This window comes from Trichomycterus rosablanca, chromosome 15, assembly GCF_030014385.1.
Source record: "Trichomycterus rosablanca isolate fTriRos1 chromosome 15, fTriRos1.hap1, whole genome shotgun sequence".
NCBI classification, from domain to species: domain Eukaryota; kingdom Metazoa; phylum Chordata; class Actinopteri; order Siluriformes; family Trichomycteridae; genus Trichomycterus; species Trichomycterus rosablanca.
Window position 1 is genome coordinate 5,684,605 of NC_086002.1, and position 24,269 is coordinate 5,708,873.

A 24,269-nucleotide genomic window follows, 5' to 3' on the forward strand; every position below is an offset into this window, starting at 1 on the left:
TATTGTCGCTGAATTGCTGGATGTTTAAATGGCGCTTAGAAAACAACATTGCTTTTATAGATAACTGGTCCACTTTTTTTTTTTTTTTTTTTTTTTTTTTTTTTTTTTTTTTTTTTTTCTCTCTTTCATTATCTATTTTTTCCCACTTTTTTCCCCCCCAATTTTTATCCCCATTCTAGTCATATCCAATTACCCTGATTATGTCCTCTATACTGGTTCAACCCCTTGCCGCTGACTGAGGACGCCACTCAACCGAATTGCGCCCCCTCCGGCACGCAATCGGTACAGACTTGCATTTTACACCCGCACGAGCCGAGTTCATACACCGAGAGACACTGCGCACGGAGGGTCACACTCCCCTCAATGTTATTCCTCAGCCCTGTGCAGGCGCCATCAGTCAACCAGCAGGGGCCGCAGTTGCACCAGTTATGAGAACCAATGCTCCGACTCTACCCGCTAAACCCATGAACAACAGCCAAACGTTGTTCATACTGCCGCCCAACTCAGTCGGAAAGGTAGAGCTGAGTTTCGATACGATGTGTCTAGAAACCCAACTCTGGTGCACTAGCGTACTTTACCGCTGCGCCACCTGAGCACTGGTCCACTTTTGAGGGAAGGCCTGGTCTTTTGAAGCGGGATGGTGTCCACCCTTCGCGATAGGGTACTGCTAGAGTTTCTTGCGGCAGGGGTGACAGGCTTTACCGTGTCAGTGTAGCGGCAGATAGCGGTAAATGACTACCCAGAGCCAAGACCAGGCAGCAGACAAACAAGCTAAACCAACAGTCTGTGAGTCGTCATCGTCACCTGTATTCAGCTTCATTATTTGTGTTCTTTTGGAGATTAGAAGTCTTTGTCTTTTTCTACTATTAAAACATGTCTATGTTGAATAATAAATAGCTTTTTAATGACAAAAAACCACTTTTTTTGATACAGGGTCTCGCCCATTTGCACGCACACCACGTCATCCATCGTGACATTAAAGGGCAAAATGTTCTGCTCACCGAGAACGCCGAGGTTAAGCTGGGTAAGTACAGCTAATCATGCAGTGTGTATTATTGTAATAAAATACCTGAATGCTGGTTGAAATGCACAGCAAACAAATCTTGAACGTAATCGTCTGTGGTCTCCTCCAGTCGACTTTGGAGTGAGCGCTCAGTTGGACAGGACGGTTGGCAGAAGGAACACTTTCATCGGCACGCCATACTGGATGGCGCCCGAGGTCATCGCATGCGATGAAAACCCCGATGCCACCTACGACTACAGGGTACATGCAGTTTTCATAGAAATGGACTAATGGAGTATTTTTTTGTTGAGTATTTTTGTGTCGGTTTACTAACTGTGCTTCTCTTTGTGCAGAGCGACCTGTGGTCATGTGGAATCACTGCTATTGAAATGGCAGAGGGAGCTCCCCGTGAGTAAACAATATACACTGTGTGTTCTACTGAGCCCAGGCTTTTCTAATAACCCCCATTAGAGAGCTTTTAGGAAGAACTATTAACAAGTTTCAAATAAATAAATACATAAATCACAGATAAATGTGTAGCATGTCACTCAGCACTATACATTTACCTGGAATATATTATCTGGTGTTATTTGGTATTACTGTACGTTGTGCACAATTGCTTACCCTCGTTTCTCCTGTCCAGCTCTTTGTGACATGCATCCCATGCGAGCGCTTTTCCTGATCCCAAGGAATCCACCTCCTCGACTCAAGTCCAAAAAGTGGTACGTATGGAAGTGGAAACCGGAGTTGTATTAACGTGTTATTGCGCTTCATTGTGAGGCTTTAAGTTCAGTCATAATGCTGACGCACACATATAAAGATAAATGACTTGATCCTTTATTTAATAAAAACAAAAATATATTAAAATGTAATAAAAAGAAAATATTCAATGATCTTGCAATAAATGTAACCAGTTTGTTGACTTGGTGTTAAACCAATAAATATAATGCTGACGTGTTCTTCATTAGCTGACAACACTTGATTTTTAGTCACATGACTACGCTGTTTGCAAGTGATTTACAGATTGTTTCCCAAACCGCATCCTGTGTACTGCAAAGTGTCTAACCGTACTGTTGTTAGTGCAATTACACACACTGTGTAGAACTCTAGTGTGTTTACACTAAGCTGTTTCTTGCAGCCTGCTCCGATAAAACAGATACATGGGCGAATCTCAGCTTAGCGCTCTCTAACGGGCACAGTTGGCTAAGGCATGCAGACAAAATTGGCCTTCAGTGTGCTGGCCGTGTGGTTATCAACTCTGTGTAAGGACTTTTGGTTGACCTGTGCCGAAAGTGGAGGAGCGCAGGCGTGATCAGGGCGTGGCTCTCCATACACGAAGCCGAGCTCACGCGCAAATCCTCTGAAGTATGGAACAATTAGATGGAAGTGGTGGACTGCACACACGTTAAAGGGAGTGTGTGAGAGGCAAATATACACCTTCCTTGGATGCCGTCTGGGTCCTCAGCAGCAGATTGGCTACGCTAAATTTTTCTTAGCTAACAAAAAAAAAAATATATAGAAACCTGCATTAACCAGAATGTTAGACCAGATTTAATTCTATTTCATTTTCTTCAGGTCCAAGAAGTTCACCAGCTTCATCGATAACTGCCTGGTGAAGAACTACACGCAGCGGCCGCCCACCGACCAGCTTCTGAAGCACCCGTTCATCAGAGACCAGCCGAACGAGAGGCAGGTCCGCATCCAGCTTAAGGACCACATCGACCACACACGCAAAAAGAGGGTGGAGAAAGGTCAGCTTTCTGTTATTACGTCTGTCCACTTAATGCAAGCAAAGTCCCATATAGTTTTAGGCCATTGCTTAGAGGTGTTAAATAATAAACACTGGTTATTATAGAAATAATAATTAATTAATTCTATTCTGTGTTTACAGAAGAGACCGAGTATGAATGGACCGGAAGTGAAGATGAGGAAGATGAAGCACAGGAGCAGGAGGGAGAGCCCAGGTAACTTTAGCCTCTTTACACATCCATGTTCAATCGTTTTGGGGAAGGTCCTTTTCTGTTCCAGCAGGACTGAGCCCCAGTGCTCAAACCATGAGTTAGGAGTGGAAGAACTTAACTGTCCTGCACAGAGCCCCGACCTCAACCCCATTAAACCACTTTGGGATGAACTAGAATGGTGATTGCGAGCCAGGCTCTTTTGACCAACATTAGTGTCTGACCTCACAAATGCTTCTCTGGATGAATATTCCCACAGACAAACTCAAGTCTTGTAGAGAGCCTTCCCAAAAGAGTGTAAGCTGTTATAGCTGCAAAGGGTGGGACCTCATATTAATGGCTTTGGATTTAGAGTGCGATGTCGGTGCAAGTGAAGTGAATTGGAGATACAAAATTGTCCATGGCTGTATTTGACAGACTTGAACTGATAAATCTGTGTGTGACCCCCTGCTCTCATTCCGTCCTCACAGCTCCATCGTGAACGTGCCAGGCGAGTCGACACTGCGCCGGGACTTCATCCGACTACAGCAGGAGAACAAGGAGCGATCGGAGGCGCTGAAGAGACAGCAGCTCCTACAGGAGCAGCAGCTCCGCGAGCAGGAGGAGTACAAGTGCCAGCTGCTGGCCGAACGTCAGAAGCGTATAGAGCAGCAGAAGGAGCAGAGGAGACGCCTAGAGGAGGTACGTCATATTCATCGGGTTACATCAAAGTAATTTCTTCAATAAATAACAGACTTCATCTGAAGCCAAATCGAGTTTAGTCTATCAGTTAAATGATGCAGAAAATGAACAAAGGAAATAAATGATGTTGTTTAGACCAGGGTTTTCCAAACTTTTTTTTAAGCAACCCACATTTTGTCCAAGCGACAGCGCATTTTTACTGTGGCCCAGGCAACACAAACATGCATCAAAACAAAACACAAAATGAAATAATGAATAATTAATAAAAATGGTGGCAATCTGGTCCCACTGTGGCTTACAAGATGTAACGTAAATCCTCCACAAGAGGGCATTCATGTACAAGTTTATTTTGTGGGCAGTTGTAGCCTAGTGGTTAAGGTACTGGACTAGTAATCAGAATGTTGATGGTTCAAGCCCCACCACTGCCAGGTAGCTGCTCTTGGGCCCTTAACCCTCAACTGCTTAGACTGTATATACTGTCAACAAGACAGTTAAAAACCGATTCAAAAATTCCACGATTCAAATCGATTTGACATGTAAAATGAATTGATATTCACTTTGAACAGCAGAGGGCGCTGGCGCTATTCACCTAGCCTGGTTCACGTCACTGGTGCTATACGCCTGGTTGCCAAATTTGGTTTTTTTCAGCCAAGTTGGGCTTAATTCAAAATTGTTTTGCATAGTTTGTACCTACCTCAGAAATAGAGGTAGAAATAAAATGGCATTCATTATTTAGATTAATGAAGATGATCACAATTACAGTATTTTCTTTTCTTTTTTGAAGAGAAGTAATAAAAGGAAACTTTGTCGTCATTTGTCTTCAATTTCAGTTTAAAAAATCGGTAAAAAAATTGAACCCAGTATCATGAATTGCATCGCATCGTGGGTAGAGTGTATCGTTACATCCCTAGTCACAACGCAGGGTTTTAAAAACGCTGATTTAGAGGATCAGGATATTATGTTAGAACTGCCATGTCACAATTCTTCAACCCCTACATAATACTGCTGATCTTAAAACCCTCAGGTCTGTATGACCTAAAGTTGGGTTACAACGTGATTAAACCAGTGGGACTCAACTACCCTTAGAGATTCAAGATATCATGGTGTGTTGCAAAAAAGCTGAGAGAGGAGATCATTTTACTGCACCAAAAGGGCAAGGAGTATAAGAAGTTTTCACAAGACCTTAAACATTCCTAGAGACACCACTGGGAGTACAGTACGGCGTTTCAAACTTATGGCGCAGCAGCACATTTGCCTGACCGTGGGAGAGACCCAAAATTTGGTCCACAATCCATATCAGTCTCATCAGGGCAATAAAAAACCCTGTGTTACTGCAAAAGATCTACATGATGACCTGATAAAGGCTGGGACAATGTGTCATTGATCAAATGAGGACTTCATGGCCGGACTTAACACAGCACACCAGTCAGGCACACATGGAGTGTCGCTATCGTTTACCAAACCAGAGTTTTTACTGCCTGTATCGGCTCAGTTAGACTACTTTCAGCCCAGTGGCTAAATTACTCATAATGGTCATAATATTTTGGCTTCTAAAATAGTAGTCATATAATGATTATTTATTATGTAGCTGGTTTGTTTGGTTCAAAACTTCAAACTCAATTTTTATGAATTTTCTAAAATGTCTGTGAGAAACCCAAACGGGAAATTAGGAATCCAGAGTCCTTGCCAAAAGTGTGTGGTCACTTCCCAACCTCATTACTCAAGTGTTTTATCCCCCACCTCCACACAAACGTTTGTGTGCTGACTGTTGCCCTCTCCTGACTGGTTACAGCAACAGCGGCGCGAAAAAGAGCTGAGGCGGCAGCAGGAGCGAGAGCAGAGACGAAGGGAGCAGGAGGACAAAAGAAGGATGGAAGAGATGGAGCGGCGGCGCAAAGAGGAGGAGGAGCGCAGGAGGGCCGAGGAGGAGCGCAGGAGGGCAGAGGAGGAGAAGAGACGGAACGATCGTGAACAGGTAATTAAACTGTCGGGTCAGTTTTTAAACCCGGATTTAACTTTATCTGTACGTGTTTACTGGTAATAACTGTCTTTGCGGTTTTAACTAGTTATTTACCAGGTTATTCACTTATTTACATGTTTACCATTAAAGTCCAGTTGCATTTGATGTCCTGGATGAAAATCCTACATACATACATACATACATACATACATACATACAATACACTCATTAGTTTATGTTTAAAATTCTCAAATAATCGTTTCCTCTCCTGAACATGTGGTTGATTTCTGGACGATCATAACGGCGCATAATTGGCTGCAGCTTATGTACCATTCGTTAAAATGAATCAATCACATTTGCAGACATTTCTCCTTTTTATCTGGTACAGTTTCTGCCGTGTTGTCAATACTGGTATTTTCTAAAATAAAATAGAATATATAAGCCAAAGCCGGCACGCTGGTTCAGTGGGTAGCAGAAGGTCCTGGACTCGATTCCCAGGCGGAGCGGTCCAGGTCCTTTCTGTTTGGAGTTTGCATGTTCTCCCCTTGTCTGTGTGTGGGTTTCTTCCGGGAGCTCCGGTTTCCTCCCACAGTCCAAAGACGTGCTAGTGAGGTGAATTGGAGATACAAAATTGTCCATGACTGTGTTTTATATTGAACCTGAACTGATGAATCTTGTGTAACCAGTAACTCCCTGCCCTGTCATAAAGGGAAACAAAGAACAAACAAATATATACACGCTATGTTAGGAAAATCTAAAAGGCCAAAAAAAAATAAAAAAAAATTGATGCTTTAATGCTGGTATTTTTAATTGGCAGGAATATATCCGCCGGCAACTGGAGGAGGAGCAGCGACATCTGGAGATCCTTCAGCAGCAGCTTCTCCATGAACAGGCCATGTTACTGGTAGGAACTTTTCTTTTTCCTCCTGCATCCCTGCAGTCGACATTTTCTATCATCTGTATAGCTGAATGTTAGCTTACTGGTATTTATCATTTCTTAAAAAAGTCACAGTTGGCTGCAGAAGTTTTTTTTTTTTTTTTTTAATGGGGGAACACAGTAAATTAATTTCTCTATTTATTTAAATCAAATGTAAATGGACATTCACAGGTTTAACATTGCTGACACGATAAAGGCTGGGACAAATGTGTGTTAACCATAAGATCAGTTAACAATCAAGGACTTCATGGCCGGACTTTACACAGCACAGCGGTCAGACACACATGGAATTGTACTATCGTTTACTCTATCGTTTATCTGCTGCATTCAACATGTACTACAAGTAACTACTGGGCTGAAAATGGCTAAAATTTGACATGTACCAGCCATTAAGTCCTTGGTTGTTAATTGATTGTATGGTTAACACTGCAGAAGTTTAGGCATCCCTGGATAAAATAATATATATATGTGTGTGTGGGGGAACACAGTAAAGTAATTTCTCTATTTATTTAAATCAAATGTCACAGATTTCACATTGCTGTTCTTGTTTTTTCCCCAAAGGTTGTTTCATTTCTTTTGTACTTATTTTGTGAACAACTGTGATCTGTTAAATTCATTGTTCAAATCCAGTCCCATCCTCCATTAAACAAAGCTTTACAATGGGTTTTTTAACTCTATACAAGCCAAGTCTTATGACATAGCCACAGGAAACGGCTGGCAGGAAGAGCATGGGATTTTCCACACGGACTTTCTTCAGCGGTTTGACCAGATTCATTGTTCTTGTGTTTGAGGAGAGCTGTTTACATCGAGAACGGTTTACATAAGTGATTTTAATTAAAGATGCTGTAAACATAGTTAGATCTGCACTCTCTGTTTTTAGTTTCGTTGTGACCATTCATCACTGCGTACACATGAAAGATTTGAGTGACGTTTTAATGAATACATTCAGTCCTCTGTATTTTGCTTATGCTTTTTTAAAAAACTGGATTTCAAAAAAAATAAGACTAACTTTAAAATCTGATGAATTACCTTCCTGCCATGAGCATTACCAGTGTGTAAACATGGAGTTAAACAAACAAACAAACAAACAAATCAAAAGGAATGATATTAAAATTAAATATTAAATGTTGGACTTACAGTAGTTATTTATTATTATACATGTTAAAACCACCAGATATGATTAGTGTTAAGACCAAATTGTTATGGCCGGGCGACTGGATTGTATCTCTAACAGCAAGAAATGCTTATAGGCAACCATTGAAGAAGTCAAGCCAAATTCACTATATAGAGTATAGAGCTTTTTACAACAAACATTGTCTCAAAGCAACTTTACAGAATCCTGGACCGACAGACCAAAAACCCCTGTTGAGCAAGTCCTGGGCGACAGTGGCAAGGAAGAAATCTTAAGAGGAACCAGAAACCTTCAGCAGTGCCCTCTATCCTCCATGGGTGAACCAAAGAACCCACCTGTATGCCAGATGGCGTGAAGGCTGTCTGGTAGGGAAACCATAAGAGGAACCAGACTCAGTAGGTACCTCCATCCTTCTTGGGTGAACCCAGGAACCAAAAGAACCCACCTATATATAGTGTTGGGCAGCCAAGACTCATTGATGCCAGATGGCATGGAGGCTACGGTGTCTGGTAGGGAAACCAAGAGGAACCAAACTCAGTAGGTACCTCCATCCTCCTTGGGTGAACCCAAGAACCTACCTATAGTGTTGGGCAGCCAAAACTCATTGATGCCAGTGGACATAAAGGCTACAGTGTCTGGAAAGGACCAACAGAGGAGCTACTGTGGCTCTATTTGCAAGTGAATGTGTCACATCACAATGCATCAAACCCTTCAGTGTGTGGGACTGCACAAAGTGCCCATGCTAACTGCTGTCCACCAGCAAAAGCATCTACAGTCACCACATAGGAATTGAATGGGCATTGGATCAGTGGTAAAGCTTACTGTAATGCTTTAGCTTCATGTAGTCAAGAATCCTACATTGTTAGCAGTTTGTTAACTTTACGTACATTGAATAGCAGTTGTGGTACATTTCAGCTATAGTCACAAAGCTCGAATATAAAAATGCATAAGCAGTGCATGCTGGTTAAGTCAGCCTACAGACTTAACAGCATCCAAAATTACATACTCTGCATCACCTAGGCTGTGATAATACTATCAAAACTATTGCTAGTGTACCAATCTGACATGTCATTAATATTCAGTGTTACCTAATATCATGTAATTATAGCACTGTCATGGCAGCCTCTGCAACCATGTGCATGCTCTGGACTCAAATGAAGGTACGAGTCTTAATTCCAGCTTTTTATGGAGCTGCGCTCTGTGCTCAGGAGTTCAAATGGCGGGAGCTGGAGGAACAGCGGAAGGCCGAGCGACTGCAGCGGCAGCTCCAGCAGGAACAAGCGTACCTGCTCTCTTTACAGCAAGGCCAGAAAGTGCGCAAGTCCTCCCTCACATCCCAACCGGAGTGGGCCAAACTACCCCAGGCTCGCCCTATCCCCAGCCCTGACCCCTTAGTTCACTCTAATACTGACGAACGTCCACCAAGGACTGATTGTCCGGCAGATACCGAGACGGACCCGGAGCCTAAAGCCGAGCAGGCCGAGCTGGTAGATGAGAATACAGCTGATGCTGATGAGATCAGGGAACGTACTGATGCTTTATTAGAGGACTCTGGTCACTCAGTCGTAGAGACAGCAGGTGAGACAGACAGGACTGATGACACCCTTCAGCAGTCGAGTCCAGCCGATGAACCTGTCGTTGAAGCCCTGCCAGTCGGAGAGGTGAAAAGCAAAAGCTTGGTCTGCGCACTGCTGCCTGCTGCTTCTCTGGCTGCTGGAGCTAACCTTAAACCCTAAACCTTAAACCTGAGCTCTGTTCTGCATGTGGAGGAACGAGTGTGCTGGTGGGAGCAGCAGATTTTTGGTTTTCTTTAAAAATAACTATATTTCATATTTAACAGAATTCACTTTTTTTTTTATTTTTTTTTTTTTATCATTTTACCTTTTACTTTATTATATTTTATTGCTTTTTTGATTAGTGTTATTAGTTTACAAAGAATCATCAGGTGAAACTGCCTTAGCAATAAAAATAAGGTTAAACAGCTGCCTCAAACAGAAAAATATTTAATATAACTATGTGTGTCACAGTGGAACCTGGCTTTAAACAGAACGACATCACATAAATGTGACCTTAGACAAAAAAGAATCAAGTAAAATGGCTTCTGATAGTCACAAGATAAAGCGCCCTTTTTTAAATTTTTTATTTATTTTTTACTAATAGCTAAGACCGCAGACACGCTACAATTTTATTTGTAAGACATTTAGTTTGAGCTGCAGAATACCTCTTTCTAGAAAACACATGCTGACCGAATGTACTAAATACAGTGGTACCATAAAACTTGACGTCATTTGGTTCTGGGAGTGGTGTCGAGTTTAAAAGGCGTTTAGTTTTAAGGTATTTTTTTCCATAAGGATGTTTGGGAAACCTGTTAATTCATTTCAAGGTTTTGTGGAACTGCATATATTTTAGGCTAATGTAAAATAATGGGGTTGTTTTTGACACTTATACACTGAAAGTGCACAAGTATAATATAAAAACCCTGAAATACAATTGAAAAAATAGTTAAAATTCAATATAAATATACAATAAAACCTGCACTTTATTTTTTATTTTTATTTTTTTATTTTTATTTTTTTTAAGTTTATATTTTTATTGCTTCCTTGCGCTTCTTAATACTGTATTTCTTGCAGTAAAGGTGCATTCAGAGTCGTGGCAAAATAGCTTTTGTGCTTTTTTCACCGTTTGTGCACTGCCTGTAAATGCGCCTTTTCTGAACGGAATACAGTATTCCAAGGTGAAGCATCTTCACATTAAGAAGCATAAGTGAACAATAAAGAAGTAAAGTTTTTATTATAATTTTATATTGATTTTTAACTGTTTTTAATTGTATTTGTGTTTTATATAGACGTATTGTACTAAAACAATGAGAAAGGAATTTTATTAGTGGAGAGAACTTATGTTATTTTTAAATTAAAAAACTCGGGTGTCGAGTTCAAGTATTTCGTGTTTAAGAGATGTCTAGTTACAAGGTACCACTGTACTCACAGGAGCAACAGTCTCTAGTAACACCAAAGACTATGACAAAAATCTTTAACCAAGCCAAAATCAAAACAATCCTTCATTTCTTGGAAAAATTGGTATAAAAGAGGGCACTTAAAGAACAGCATAAGAAGAACACTTGACAGGGATTATCGACTGACATGTGTATCTGCCATGAATAGAACCTTAATAATATAAGCACGGTGTAAAACAACTAAACAGAATAAATAAATGAAACATTGTTGAGGACAGGCTTGATGGATGTCCAAAACGTCCAGAATAAATTTAATCATTTACATTTTAAAGTAAAAAAATCGGAAAAAATCTCTTGCTCAATTTACTTGGAGAATAATTTGTCAGAGACCTTGAGAAACTTATCCCAACCAAATAGGTATTTATTAAAAAAAAATCAGCTGGTCAGCTGAAAAGAAAACCATTTTGCTCACCACCTTATTGACTTTAAATGATTAAACTATGTGCCTTGTCTATTTTTATGTCTTTTCTCTTTGTGTATAACTAAAACAATTTGACAAGTCTTGTTTGAAATGGGAACGACAGATATGCAGAATCTAGCTTGGTGCACTTCGGGTCTTTGATCTTCACTTTGAATTGACCACTTTGGTCATCATCAGTCATTAGTTACTGTGTTTTGCTTGTTACTTTTAATATACCTGAATTTCTGAATTGTTTATTGGATGGACTTCTTTCCTTTTCTTGTATTTCTTTGGCATGTAACTATGGTTTGTCTGTTCTCTAATAATATTTGGACGTGTGTATCGAGGTTGTTCGGTTAGCATGAACTTCCTGTTGGCTGATGTCAGAGCAACACTACGCTAACAGTTTTGTCTGCGTCATCCGTCCTACTTTGAGCTTGCTGTGTTATAGCGACAAACACGAGCATGCCGTCTCCTGGCTTGAACTGGTTTGCTGATGTCTTCCTGTCATCCGCTGGCTGATTTATTTCCACTCTTGTGTCCTTTACTTCAGGCTGATGAGAGATACCGTAAGAACATGCAGGGCTCACCTCAGACAGCCCCGACCAAGCAGCCTCCTGTACCTCCTCGCTCTTCTGAGCCCTTTTCCAATGGAAATGCTGAGTCCTCAGGCATGCACAAGCCCATGGAACCACAGGTAACACCTCATAATCCTTCCTATTTCTGAATTCCTTTTTTTTCCCCCAGCCAATTTTCCTCCCAATCTAGTCGTATCCAATTACCCGTCTGTATTACACTTCTTCTCGACTAATGTTGACCTCTGCTCTGAATGAGGAGAGCTGTGACTAACGACACGCCCCCTCCGACACGTGTGCAGTAGCCGACTGCATCTTTTCACCTGCACGAGGCGAGTCACACCCAGATCACATTATCCCCCGTGCAAATTCTACATTTATATTAATGTCATTTGACGAGCATTTTTATCCAGAGTGGCTTCCAACTGATCCAAGCAACTGATTATTAAAATATTGCTTAGGGGTTTGACAGTAGCACCTTGGCACTGATTGGGCCAGAACCGTCAACCTTCTGATCAATAGGCTGGTATCTTAGCTGCTGAGCCACCAATGTCCCCAGGTAAACGTATATAAACATTTATTGTCAAATGCGACTTAGAAATGATACAAGACACAATTTAAGCAAATGAGCTTTAAAAGTTTGACAGTGTCAGCCTGGTGGTGGCTGAGCTCGAACCCTCAACCAATACAGATACAACAATTCCACAGCTTCTTAGCAACTGTAGTCTTTAAAGTATGTTAAATGCTCAAGGTAGCACAGTGGCAAGGTAAGCGGCACCGCCGTACTTCAAGGGAAATGGTGACTCAGCTAGCACAGCAGCGGTTTTCAGTCAGTTCAGTACAGTGACGAGTCTCTCTCTTCTTTCCTTTTTCATCATGTGATGCAGTGTATGATGTGAATGCATGTAAAAAGCTGGCTCGTATATTATCCTTTGTTGTACCTCTTCTTGCCTGTGATCACATCTCACCACACCTGTGTTCCTTCTCCTCCCCGCACCCCCCTCTCCCCCTCCTCTTTGTTCTTTCCTCATCTGAAAGGTCCAATGGTCACACCTGGCAGCTTTAAAGAGCAATGCATCCGCTCCCCCTGTCGCCCGCTCTCATTCGTTCAGTGACCCTGTTCCTAGTTTTGCACATCTCCACATGCGCTCTCAGGAGCCCCACCACCCGGCGCACCCCGCACGGTCCGAGCATCCACACCCTCTGTCCCTGTCACAGTCCCGAAGCCACGAGATCCCAGAGACAAGCCTGATCGACGAGGTGCCTCCTAGGGTAAGACGGTCCTGAATCCTGTGCTTAGTCTGTAGAGCTAAAGGAGGTGCCTGTTACTTTGGGGTAAAAAGAAAGTAAAACTAGACCTGTGCTGTAACGTTGCCAGTTGGATGGTTCGACCCATATGATGATGATCTGTTATATATTGTCTCAAATCTTAGATTAAAGTTTGTAAAAATATGTACATAAGTAAAATAATGCATGTCAATAAATCTGACACAAGCACAAATGTGTGTAAATGTACTGTAGTTTTTAAACACACTTATCTTTTTGAAAGGTTCCTGTAAGAACGACATCCAGATCACCTGTCCTGTCCCGTCGAGACTCCCCACTTCAAAGTGGCCAGCAAAGCAACCAACCAGGACAGAGGAATACTGGCAGGTCTGAGCTCTATATAATGTAAATACTGTGCATGATAAATCCCTTTTTGGTTTGATATTAGGGTTATTGATTAACGATTTATTGGTACAAATCTGTAAGTCTTTGTTTGAAACACAGAGACAGAAAAACAAAGGGTTCTCCAGTTAGTACCGGTATGTTTTTATAATAAATTCTGTCCTTTTTTCCTGTCAGTAATGCTGAGCCACGTCTGCTGTGGGATCGGGTTGAAAAGCTGGCCTCGAGACCAGGCAGTGGAAGCTCCTCTGGTTCCAGCAACACCAGCTCCCAGGCTGCTTCACAGAGCTCTGGAGAGAAGTTCAGGGTTCGCTGTGAGTCCCTCTGAGAACACAATTCTATTGTTCTATTCTTAACATGCCAAGTACACTATATAGGACTATAGGACACCCCTCCTAATGATTTTAGCTGTTTCAGGTAGCACCATTGAGATTTGAACCCAGATCTCAGCAGTTAGCGTAGTAGACCGCTGCTCCACTCGAGCGCCTGTAGAAACATATATACAAATGGTTGAATACTTATATATTTTTTTTTACACTTTTCGTAGCTTCCTCTAAGTCTGAGGGTTCACCACATCCACGCCCAGAAAATGTTCCGAAAAAATCAGAGGAGAAGAAGGATTTTGTCAGACCAAGCAGACCTTCTGTAAGTTTGTTTTGTATTTTATTACCCTATAAGCTTTAAGTGTCCCTGTGCACATGGTGAGGTACATTAAGACATGCATTGATGAGGTGTCAACAAACTCCAGTTGGAGCTTATCTTTCTCTTGTTGCTGCCGACCCCCGCCTCCTATTCAGGGGGTTGAGGGTGTCTCTTTTTCCCCTTGCTGGGGGCCGGGTCTCACAGAGTAACTCCATATCTGCTTAATTTTGAGTTGCTGTCAACACTCCTTTTGCTGCTTCAGTGTACGGTCTAATTAAAGAATTTCTTGTAATTATGTATAAAATATAAGCATGTGAGCTTTTGTGCATTTTTGTACCCTGTATCCAGTTACCATCCTCATTAGAGTTTAAACCTTACGTTTAGGATCTCACTCTACTGGCCAATGAGGTGCGTGCAATTGAAGAGCCTCGACCTCCTCACAAAGTGACCGACTACTCGTCATCCAGTGAGGATTCGGAGTCGGATGAAGATGATGAGGTGGAACAGGAACTGGGAAATGAGTCCACCTCTGGTGCTGAGGACATCAGACCCAGGTGAGCATTAAATTACATTCTGATTGGCTGCTCCAATATATAGCAGTCGCCACAGCGACAAGTGCGCTAGACTGTTTCAGGGGCTATATAAGAAAATCACCCTACAGCAGTGGTCCTAGGGATTAAAATGAATCCAGAATTTGCAGAATTAATCGGATGGGCTATATGACTTCAGGTCAGCAAATTATGCAGAAGCTGGAGCTCGGGTGGCACAGCAGTAAAACATGCTAGCAAACCAAGATGCAAGTTTAAATCTCAGCTCTGCTACCAGCAGGCTGAGCACCTACATGAACAATGATTACCAATGATTGTCCGTGGGTTGGGTTTAAAAGAGGGCCCTTGTATAATAAGTATAATAATGTGGATCAGTGTGTGACTCTACATACTCGATACAGATCCCCATATGAACCCTCATTGTGTGAAAAGAAGCATTTGGCTTCTGTGACTCTTCTAAGATCAGGAGTAAAGACTGAAATATGAATCAGGTGATTGGATCCGACTAGATTAGGAGATTTTTTTTAAATATGCAGAAGCTGAACATTTACAGCTTTAAACGCCATAAATTTGACTTGGTAGTCGAAGCAAATTCGACAGTTCGCCAGTGTAAATGAACACAAGCGGCAGCGGTCAGTGTTAGATGTGACTGACTAGTTACTCTTGTCGTTTGCTTAGAAGTGAAATTGAGAAAATGATTCGACTCGTATTTTGCAGCTCGTCTAAAACCAGCAATGGCGAGATCGAGTCGATGAAGACCCTGATCGTTCACGACGAAGCAGAAAGTGACCCGGCCACCACGCCCTCTAAAGACAGCACTTTACTTGTCAGACAGGTGAGGCTTGGCTGTTTAATTCATTCACCATTTATTCAGTGTTTTTTATCAAGCACTCATTCATCCATCCTGTTTCTGTGTACCTTGTTCTTATTGATCACTTGTGAATCTTTCATTTTCTTCATCAGTTTGTAATTGTACTCAGCAGCCTACAATGCCAGTGCGTTGTTTAGCTAAATCTGATCGAGCCACCAGTACAGACTGTGCCCTTTAGACTGTGCCTGTTTTTGATTCCAGAGTGTAGCAGAGAAAAAGCGATTGGTTCCTGGGCCCGGTGCTGGGCCTGCTCCTGGTCAAGGCCTTGTTCTGGGCCACCAGGAGCAAAACGGCTACGCAGGCCGTATTCACCTGCTGCCTGATCTCATCCAGCCGAGCCATCACTCCCCCTCCCCTTCCATCACCTCCTCCCCATCATCCAGTCACACCAGCCCTGCCATGTCCCCCCAAACCCCCATCGAGAGACTGATTGCAGTAGAGGTACGTCTAGCCACTCCACCACTCTTAATTTTGCTGGCTAGCACTTAACATAAGCTTTATTCTTACCACTCACTGCTAATTAACCTCAGCACCCTGTTCTGACATTGATGGGCAAATTTTGGCAAAATCTGGATTTTCAGCATTTTAAGGGACTTTTTTTCTTGCATGTACCAATAATAATTCCATTACATGAACATCTGATAATGTAAAACCCCCAAATCTGTGTGATTCTTCCAGTAATCAAGATTTTTAGTTGCTTGCAATATTCAGACGATAATTGAGTTCTACAACTCATAAATACTCATGACAGGACAGTTTATGTATGCCAGTTTTACTGCTGCAACAGTCATGACCAAATGAACCACTTTTATTACCCTGTCTCTTTAAAGAGTCTACCTTATAAGCTTTACAAAGGCCAGAACATCCATTCAGAAATCCTTTGGGTCAAATGCCTGTGCACATCGACGCATAACTTGGTGTAAAGAGCACAGAACCTGGACCCTTGAGCAGTGGAAATAAAAGTAATATGAGCCAATGGGTAAAAATTCATAGTATGTCCTACTAATTTCTGACTGGTTTAATATTCCAGGATGATAATCACTCCATATAAAATAATAATAATAAATCAACAGTGTTTTGAAGATTACCAAGATAAAGTCGAGTTCCTTATGGCCTCAGTCATCTTATTGAAATAGACTGAGAAACAGATCTTCAGCCCCTCATTCCTCAAAGAAGATTATTTTTTTAATAATCCCATCATAAACTGTAAAGGATTTGAGCTATTTATAAGACAAGCAGTGGCCATTGCTTCTTAAAATGAATGTACATACATGTGTATATACACCACATTTTAGTGTATGTATATTTATATATATGTATGTGTATATGTGTATATGTGTGTGTGTGTGTGTATGTATGTATGTATGTATGTATGTATATATATATATATATATATATATATATACAGTGTATCACAAAAGTGAGTACACCCCTCACATTTCTGCAAATATTTCATTATATCTTTTCATGGGACAACACTATAGACATGAAACTTGGATATAACTTAGAGTAGTCAGTGTACAACTTGTATAGCAGTGTAGATTTACTGTCTTCTGAAAATAACTCAACACACAGCCATTAATGTCTAAATGGCTGGCAACATAAGTGAGTACACCCCACAGTGAACATGTCCAAATTGTGCCCAAAGTGTCAATATTTTGTGTGACCACCATTATTATCCAGCACTGCCTTAACCCTCCTGGGCATGGAATTCACCAGAGCTGCACAGGTTGCTACTGGAATCCTCTTCCACTCCTCCATGATGACATCACGGAGCTGGTGGATATTGGACACCTTGAACTCCTCCACCTTCCACTTGAGGATGCGCCACAGGTGCTCAATTGGGTTTAGTCCATCACCTTTACCTTCAGCTTCCTCAGCAAGGCAGTTGTCATCTTGGAGGTTGTGTTTGGAGTCGTTATCCTGTTGGAAAACTGCCATGAGGCCCAGTTTTCGAAGGGAGGGGATCATGCTCTGTTTCAGAATGTCACAGTACATGTTGGAATTCATGTTTCCCTCAATGAACTGCAGCTCCCCAGTGCCAGCAACACTCATGCAGCCCAAGACCATGATGCTACCACCACCATGCTTGACTGTAGGCAAGATACAGTTGTCTTGGTACTTCTCACCAGGGCGCCGCCACACATGCTGGACACCATCTGAGCCAAACAAGTTTATCTTCGTCTCGTCAGACCACAGGGCATTCCAGTAATCCATGTTCTTGGACTGCTTGTTTTCAGCAAACTGTTTGCTGGCTTTCTTGTGCGTCAGCTTCCTTCTGGGATGACGACCATGCAGACCGAGTTGATGCAGTGTGCGGCGTATGGTCTGAGCACTGACAGGCTGACCTCCCACGTCTTCAACCTCTGCAGCAATGCTGGCAGCACTCATGTGTCTATTTTTTAAAGCCAACCTCTGGATATGACGCCGAACACGTGGACTCAACTTCTTTGGTCGACCCTGGCGAAGCCTGTTCCGAGTGGAACCTGTCCTGGAAAACCGCTGTATGACCTTGGCCACCATGCTGTAGCTCAGTTTCAGGGTGTTAGCAATCTTCTTATAGCCCAGGCCATCTTTGTGGAGAGCAACAATTCTATTTCTCACATCCTCAGAGAGTTCTTTGCCATGAGGTGCCATGTTGCATATCCAGTGGCCAGTATGAGAGAATTGTATCCAAAACACCAAATTTAACAGCCCTGCTCCCCATTTACACCTGGGACCTTGACACATGACACCAGGGAGGGACAACGACACATTTGGGCACAATTTGGACATGTTCACTGTGGGGTGTACTCACTTATGTTGCCAGCTATTTAGACATTAATGGCTGTGTGTTGAGTTATTTTCAGAAGACAGTAAATCTACACTGCTATACAAGCTGTACACTGACTACTCTAAGTTACAGTGTATCACAAAAGTGAGTACACCCCTCACATTTCTGCAGATATTTAAGTATATCTTTTCATGGGACAACACTGACAAAATGACACTTTGACACAATGAAAAGTAGTCTGTGTGCAGCTTATATAACAGTGTAAATGTATTCTTCCCTCAAAATAACTCAATATACAGCCATTAATGTCTAAACCACCAGCAACAAAAGTGAGTACACCCCTTAGTAAAAGTTCCTGAAGTGTCAATATTTTGTGTGGCCACCATTATTTCCCAGAACTGCCTTAACTCTCCTGGGCATGGAGTTTACCAGAGCTTCACAGGTTGCCACTGGAATGCTTTTCCACTCCTCCATGACGACATCACGGAGCTGGCGGATATTCGAGACTTTGCGCTCCTCCACCTTCCGCTTGAGGATGCCCCAAAGATGTTCTATTGGGTTTAGGTCTGGAGACATGCTTGGCCAGTCCATCACCTTTACCCTCAGCCTCTTCAATAAAGCAGTGGTCGTCTTAGAGGTGTGTTTGGGGTCATTATCATGCTGGAACACTGCCCTGCGACCCAGTTTCCGGAGGGAGGGGATCATGCTCTGCTTCAGTATTTCACAGTACATATTGGAGTTCATGTGTCCCTCAATGAAATGTAACTCCCCAACACCTGCTGCACTCATGCAGCCCCAGACCATGGCATTCCCACCACCATGCTTGACTGTAGGCATGACACACTTATCTTTGTACTCCTCACCTGATTGCCGCCACTCATGCTTGAGACCGTCTGAACCAAACAAATTAATCTTGGTCTCATCAGACCATAGGACATGCTTCCAGTAATCCATGTCCTTTGTTGACATGTCTTCAGCAAACTGTTTGCGGGCTTTCTTGTGTAGAGACTTCAGAAAAGGCTTTCTTCTGGGGTGACAGCCATGCAGACCAATTTGATGTAGTGTGCGGCGTATGGTCTGAGCACTGCCAGGCTGACCCCCCACCTTTTCAATCTCTGCAGCAATGCTGACAGCACTCCTGCACCTATCTTTCAAAGACAGCAGTTGGATGTGACGCTGAGCACGTGCACTCAGCTTCTTTGGACGACCAACGCGAGGTCTGTTCTGAGTGGACCCTGCTCTTTTAAAACGCTGGATGATCTTGGCCACTGTGCTGCAGCTCAGTTTCAGGGTGTTGGCAATCTTCTTGTAGCCTTGGCCATCTTCATGTAGTGCAACAATTCGTCTTTTAAGATCCTCAGAGAGTTCTTTGCCATGAGGTGCCATGTTGGAACTTTCAGTGACCAGTATGAGAGAGTGTGAGAGCTGTACTATGAAATTGAACACACCTGCTCCCTATGCACACCTGAGACCTAGTAACACTAACAAATCACATGACATTTTGGAGGAAAAATGACAAGCAGTGCTCAATTTGGACATTTAGGGGTGTAGTCTCTTAGGGGTGTACTCACTTTTGTTGCCGGTGGTTTAGACATTAATGGCTGTATATTGAGTTATTTTGAGGGAAGAATAAATTTACACTCTTATATAAGCTGCACACAGACTACTTTTAATTGTGTCAAAGTGTCATTTTGTCAGTGTTGTCCCATGAAAAGATATACTTAAATATCTGCAGAAATGTGAGGGGTGTACTCACTTTTGTGATACACTGTATATCCAAGTTTCATGTCTATAGTGTTGTCCCATGAAAAGATATAATGAAATATTTGCAGAAATGTGAGGGGTGTACTCACTTTTGTGATACACTGTATATATATATATATATATATATATATATATATATATATATATATATATATATATATATATATATATATATATATATATATATATATATATATATATATATATATATATATATATATATATATATATATATATATATATATTGGATTTCTTCTGCCAACATATTGTTCTAACACAAGATTTAAGTACCCAAGTGACTGAAGAAACTAATGTTCACAAACTAATACACATACACAATTAGCACAAGGTCTAAGAGTAACACTGCAACCAAATATTTTTATTATTTTATATCTACAGCGGCTGCTTCTTTAAGAAAACGTCAGGTCTTCAAGTTTTTTAGTCTTTTGTGTCCACAGTCTAGTTCTGTAAAAAGTAAACAGGGCAGGCTAAGATTAATCTGATGGCCACGGTACTGTGCAGAAACTCTTTGTTTAGAGTTTTTAAAGTTTAGTAGTGTTTAATATGTAGGGTATGATGGGATAATTTTCATCTCCTTTCTACTAAACTAATATATGCTTACTTTTTGCAAACAAAAGTAAGTATCTTCATTTGTCTTCTCACTCATCACCCAGCTCATCCCTCTCTTACTAATGTTTCTTTAGTTTGGCCTCTTCTGTTTTCTTTTATCAACTCTGTGTGTTTGGCTTTACACTTACACAAATGCTTCCAGTGCAGAATTAAATTAGGGCCCAACCATCTTGCGTAGGAGTTCTTACATATGTAATTTTCAGACTTTCTCAGCATAGACAGTGATCTGTCCGGGTGTCCACTTAAACACAATTGGCTGTGTTTATGGAAGGGAAGGTCGGACAGGGTCTCATGCTGCTGCCGCTGTGATATGCAGTGTTCGGGACTGGTCAAAATTTTGGTTGGGCTCTAACTGTAACTAAAAAGATTGAAGTGTAAGTTTGAACTAATGTTGTTATTATTAGCTTGTTGCTACTAAATATCTTTTTAAAATACTTGAAATAATAGATGAGCCTTGAAACGTACTTATTCAGTCCTAAACTAAATTTTTATGGATTTATTTGGTCTTTACCAAAAATAGATGTCTAATTTAAAATGATCATTTCTAGTTACATTGATACATTGGCTAAATCTCTACTTTTGACCATTATTTATATGAGAATAGTTGGGGCTGAATACCTTTTAAAGGCGCTGTATATCCAGGCCTAATTTGGTTTATATAAATTACAGATAAATGTTTAGTATTTTTTTTAGTAAATAAATACTAAACACACAGCTGTAAGGGAATCTTAAATCTGCAGATATGAATGAAGATGATATGGCCAGCAGATAAATTGAATTCAACATGAACCTTAATTTACTTAATTGTCTTTTCCAGGCTGCCAGTGGGTCTCTTTCAAAACACAAGTCCTCTTCCTCCTTCACCCCGTTCATTGACCCTCGTCTCCTCCAGATCTCCCCCTCCGCTGGCATCTCTCTCAACAACATGGGTAAGGTGGAATTATGGTTATTTGTGAATTCTGTATGTCTCTGAATGTTTTCCGAGTGTGTGAAAAGGTCGCTGATTGTCTGTTTCGGATGTGCAGCAGTACTGGTGAATGACGGTCGGCTTCAGGAAGTGTTGAGGCCTGACCCTATGCGGAAGGGATCGGTGGTTAACGTAAACCCAGTGAACACGCGGCCACAAAGTGACACGCCCGAGATCCGAAAGTACAAAAAGAGGTTTAACGCAGAGATCCTGTGTGCTGCTCTCTGGGGTACGTGGTTCTGCTTTATTACTCATTTGTGTAGGACTCAAAACATTTAGAATTATTATGATCCCTGAATCCAGAACTCAGACTAAACCTGGTGTGCTTATATGTAAAAAAAAATGTTGTTACTGTCCAAATGTTATTTAATCTCTTGATTTTCTCTTTGTAGGTGTGAACTTATTGGTGGGAACTGAAAGTGGCCTTCTGCTTCTGGACCGAAGTGGGCAGGGTAAAGTTTACCCCCTCATTAACCGGCGCCGTTTCCAACAGATGGATGTTCTGGAAGGTCTTAATGTCCTGGTGACAATATCAGGTAGGAGGCATGGTTTGAAACTTTACCTTGGTTCAAGAGCAGACACATTTGGAAATACCTGTAACGACTACGCCTATTACATTTCTCTGCTTTAAATTGGATTGGATGTTTGTGTCGCATAGGCAAAAAGAACAAGCTGCGAGTGTATTATCTATCATGGTTGAGGAACAAGATTTTGCACAATGACCCCGAGGTGGAGAAGAAGCAGGGCTGGACTACGGTTGGAGAGCTTGAGGGCTGTGTGCACTACAAAGTCGGTATGTGAGGTTTAAGGCATTATAGTTAATATTCAGTTATTATCAATACATAAATTAGTTTGCTTTGAGTCCCAGAGCAAACATTAATGAGTTTGTCTGTCATGTAGAATTGTGTAGTAGTAAAAAGGTTTTTTTTTATTCAGAACATTCAGTTTTACAACCCAGAAAAGTTTACTGGTCACCACTGAAAATGCATTAGTAACTGATCACTACCAGCGCCGAGATTCTGAACACCTCGGTTTGAATCTCGGCTCTACCATCGGTTGGCTGGGCGCCATCTAGCGGGGAGAATTGACAGTGCCTGCTGCTGGACTATGTAGGTGGGGTTTTTAAACACTGTGTAAGGACCCTGGTTAGCAGATAGAGGCACATGTGCAAAAAGCATGGGCGAAAAGACGGGGTCCACTAGCACTGCGCATGGGTCGGAGGAGGCGTGAACAGCAACATACCCTCCTCGAATGCAATCTGGGATTCCCAGCAGCGGAAGGACAAGTTGACTACGTTAAATTGGGAGAAAAAGGGGTGAAAATGCTGTTTATTATTTTATCGTTCAATTAGCACAACTTTGATTAACAACGTCTGTTATTAGTATTAGATTCGTCAATATTGGGATTCTAAAGCAGCCAAAAACATTTAACCTGCATCTTTTTCCTCTAACCAGTGAAATATGAAAGGATCAAGTTCTTGGTTCTGGCTCTGAAAAACGCAGTGGAGGTCTATGCATGGGCGCCAAAGCCGTATCACAAGTTTATGGCCTTTAAGGTGAGTTCAAATCAAAACACGTGTTGTAAACAATCACTTATCTTGCTGTGAAGACTTTACCATGTTGTTCACGCACCCAGTTCAGTACTCATCACCATGCCTTCAGGAAATATGAGATGTTTTAACCAGCGTTTCCAGGTAGTGTCATTACTTGAGTCCTAATGTTGCTGTTCAGCAACAGAACAGTGTCGAACTGTTAAAAAGGTGATGATACCATGCTGAGTCACTACCTACCCATTCGATTGCTAGGGCTTCTATATGGACAATATGCTTGATTTTATGCATCTGACAGCAATATTTGGGACAATGTGTGTCAAACACCTCAACTCAGAAATAATTATAATATAATAATAAGAACTAGTTGTAATAGATTAAAGCTTGAATTAAAAACATTTTGAAGAACTACTTTAACTGGTTTCTTACTGAATGTTTTTTCTCTTGCAGTCGTTTGGTGACCTAACACACAAGCCTCTGCTGGTTGACCTGACAGTAGAGGAGGGTCAGAGGTTAAAGGTGATCTATGGCTCCTGCTCTGGTTTTCATGCTGTCGATGTGGATTCTGGTGCCGTTTATGATATCTACTTACCCACCCATGTAAGCATCACATACACTCCAATGCTCTCAATAACTCCGAACTAGCACAGCTGAAGTGAAGGATTAACATGTTTTTCTTTGACTGCTCTCTTAGATTCAGACCAGCATCCAGTCACACGCCATCATCATCCTTCCCAACACGGACGGTATCGAGCTGTTGGTCTGTTATGAGGATGAAGGCGTCTACGTGAACACGTACGGACGGATCACCAAAGATGTAGTGCTGCAGTGGGGAGAGATGCCCACCTCTGTGGGTATGTTGGGTTCATATACACTTGGGATCATAAATGTGGAGCTGGAGTAGCATGAAGATTGCAAATAAATATCACAGCTGTGTAAACATGACGTAAAACATCTTAATAAAAAAAATCGTAATCAATAATGATGGCATCATAAAGAAGCGTTGTTTATTTAATTCATTTTATTTATTATTATTGGAATGTAATTAATGCTAGCTGTATTGTATATAGCAAGACTGTACAATAACTGTACAAGAAGTTATTAATCTCAAACATTTACCCACAGACATCAAACCCCTCATAAACAACTACATTCAAAATGAATGGCCACTTGAATGGAACACACAAACAAACAAACA

The 24,269-nt window shown here is 41.5% G+C and overlaps 1 protein-coding gene across 6 annotated transcripts in view; it reads left to right on the forward strand.

Annotated features, from left to right (window-relative positions):
- LOC134328656 (mitogen-activated protein kinase kinase kinase kinase 4-like) overlaps positions 1-24,269 on the forward strand; it is a 65,832-nt gene that overhangs the window by 37,677 nt on the left and 3,886 nt on the right. The window contains exons 6-30 of one of the 6 annotated variants that reach the window (XM_063009812.1): positions 934-1,024; positions 1,134-1,264; positions 1,357-1,411; positions 1,647-1,725; positions 2,579-2,754; positions 2,895-2,967; positions 3,432-3,642; positions 5,435-5,617; positions 6,420-6,506; positions 8,880-9,332; positions 11,638-11,781; positions 12,698-12,931; positions 13,209-13,312; positions 13,505-13,641; positions 13,875-13,972; positions 14,354-14,523; positions 15,235-15,352; positions 15,590-15,829; positions 21,373-21,484; positions 21,581-21,751; positions 21,915-22,058; positions 22,181-22,315; positions 22,977-23,077; positions 23,522-23,671; positions 23,766-23,925. In XM_063009812.1, the coding sequence (XP_062865882.1) occupies positions 934-1,024; positions 1,134-1,264; positions 1,357-1,411; positions 1,647-1,725; positions 2,579-2,754; positions 2,895-2,967; positions 3,432-3,642; positions 5,435-5,617; positions 6,420-6,506; positions 8,880-9,332; positions 11,638-11,781; positions 12,698-12,931; positions 13,209-13,312; positions 13,505-13,641; positions 13,875-13,972; positions 14,354-14,523; positions 15,235-15,352; positions 15,590-15,829; positions 21,373-21,484; positions 21,581-21,751; positions 21,915-22,058; positions 22,181-22,315; positions 22,977-23,077; positions 23,522-23,671; positions 23,766-23,925 (3,757 nt within the window). The remainder of the gene's footprint in view (positions 1-933; positions 1,025-1,133; positions 1,265-1,356; positions 1,412-1,646; positions 1,726-2,578; positions 2,755-2,894; positions 2,968-3,431; positions 3,643-5,434; positions 5,618-6,419; positions 6,507-8,879; positions 9,333-11,637; positions 11,782-12,697; positions 12,932-13,208; positions 13,313-13,504; positions 13,642-13,874; positions 13,973-14,353; positions 14,524-15,234; positions 15,353-15,589; positions 15,830-21,372; positions 21,485-21,580; positions 21,752-21,914; positions 22,059-22,180; positions 22,316-22,976; positions 23,078-23,521; positions 23,672-23,765; positions 23,926-24,269) is intronic. The other 5 variants (XM_063009813.1, XM_063009814.1, XM_063009815.1 and 2 more) reach the window with 5 other exon arrangements.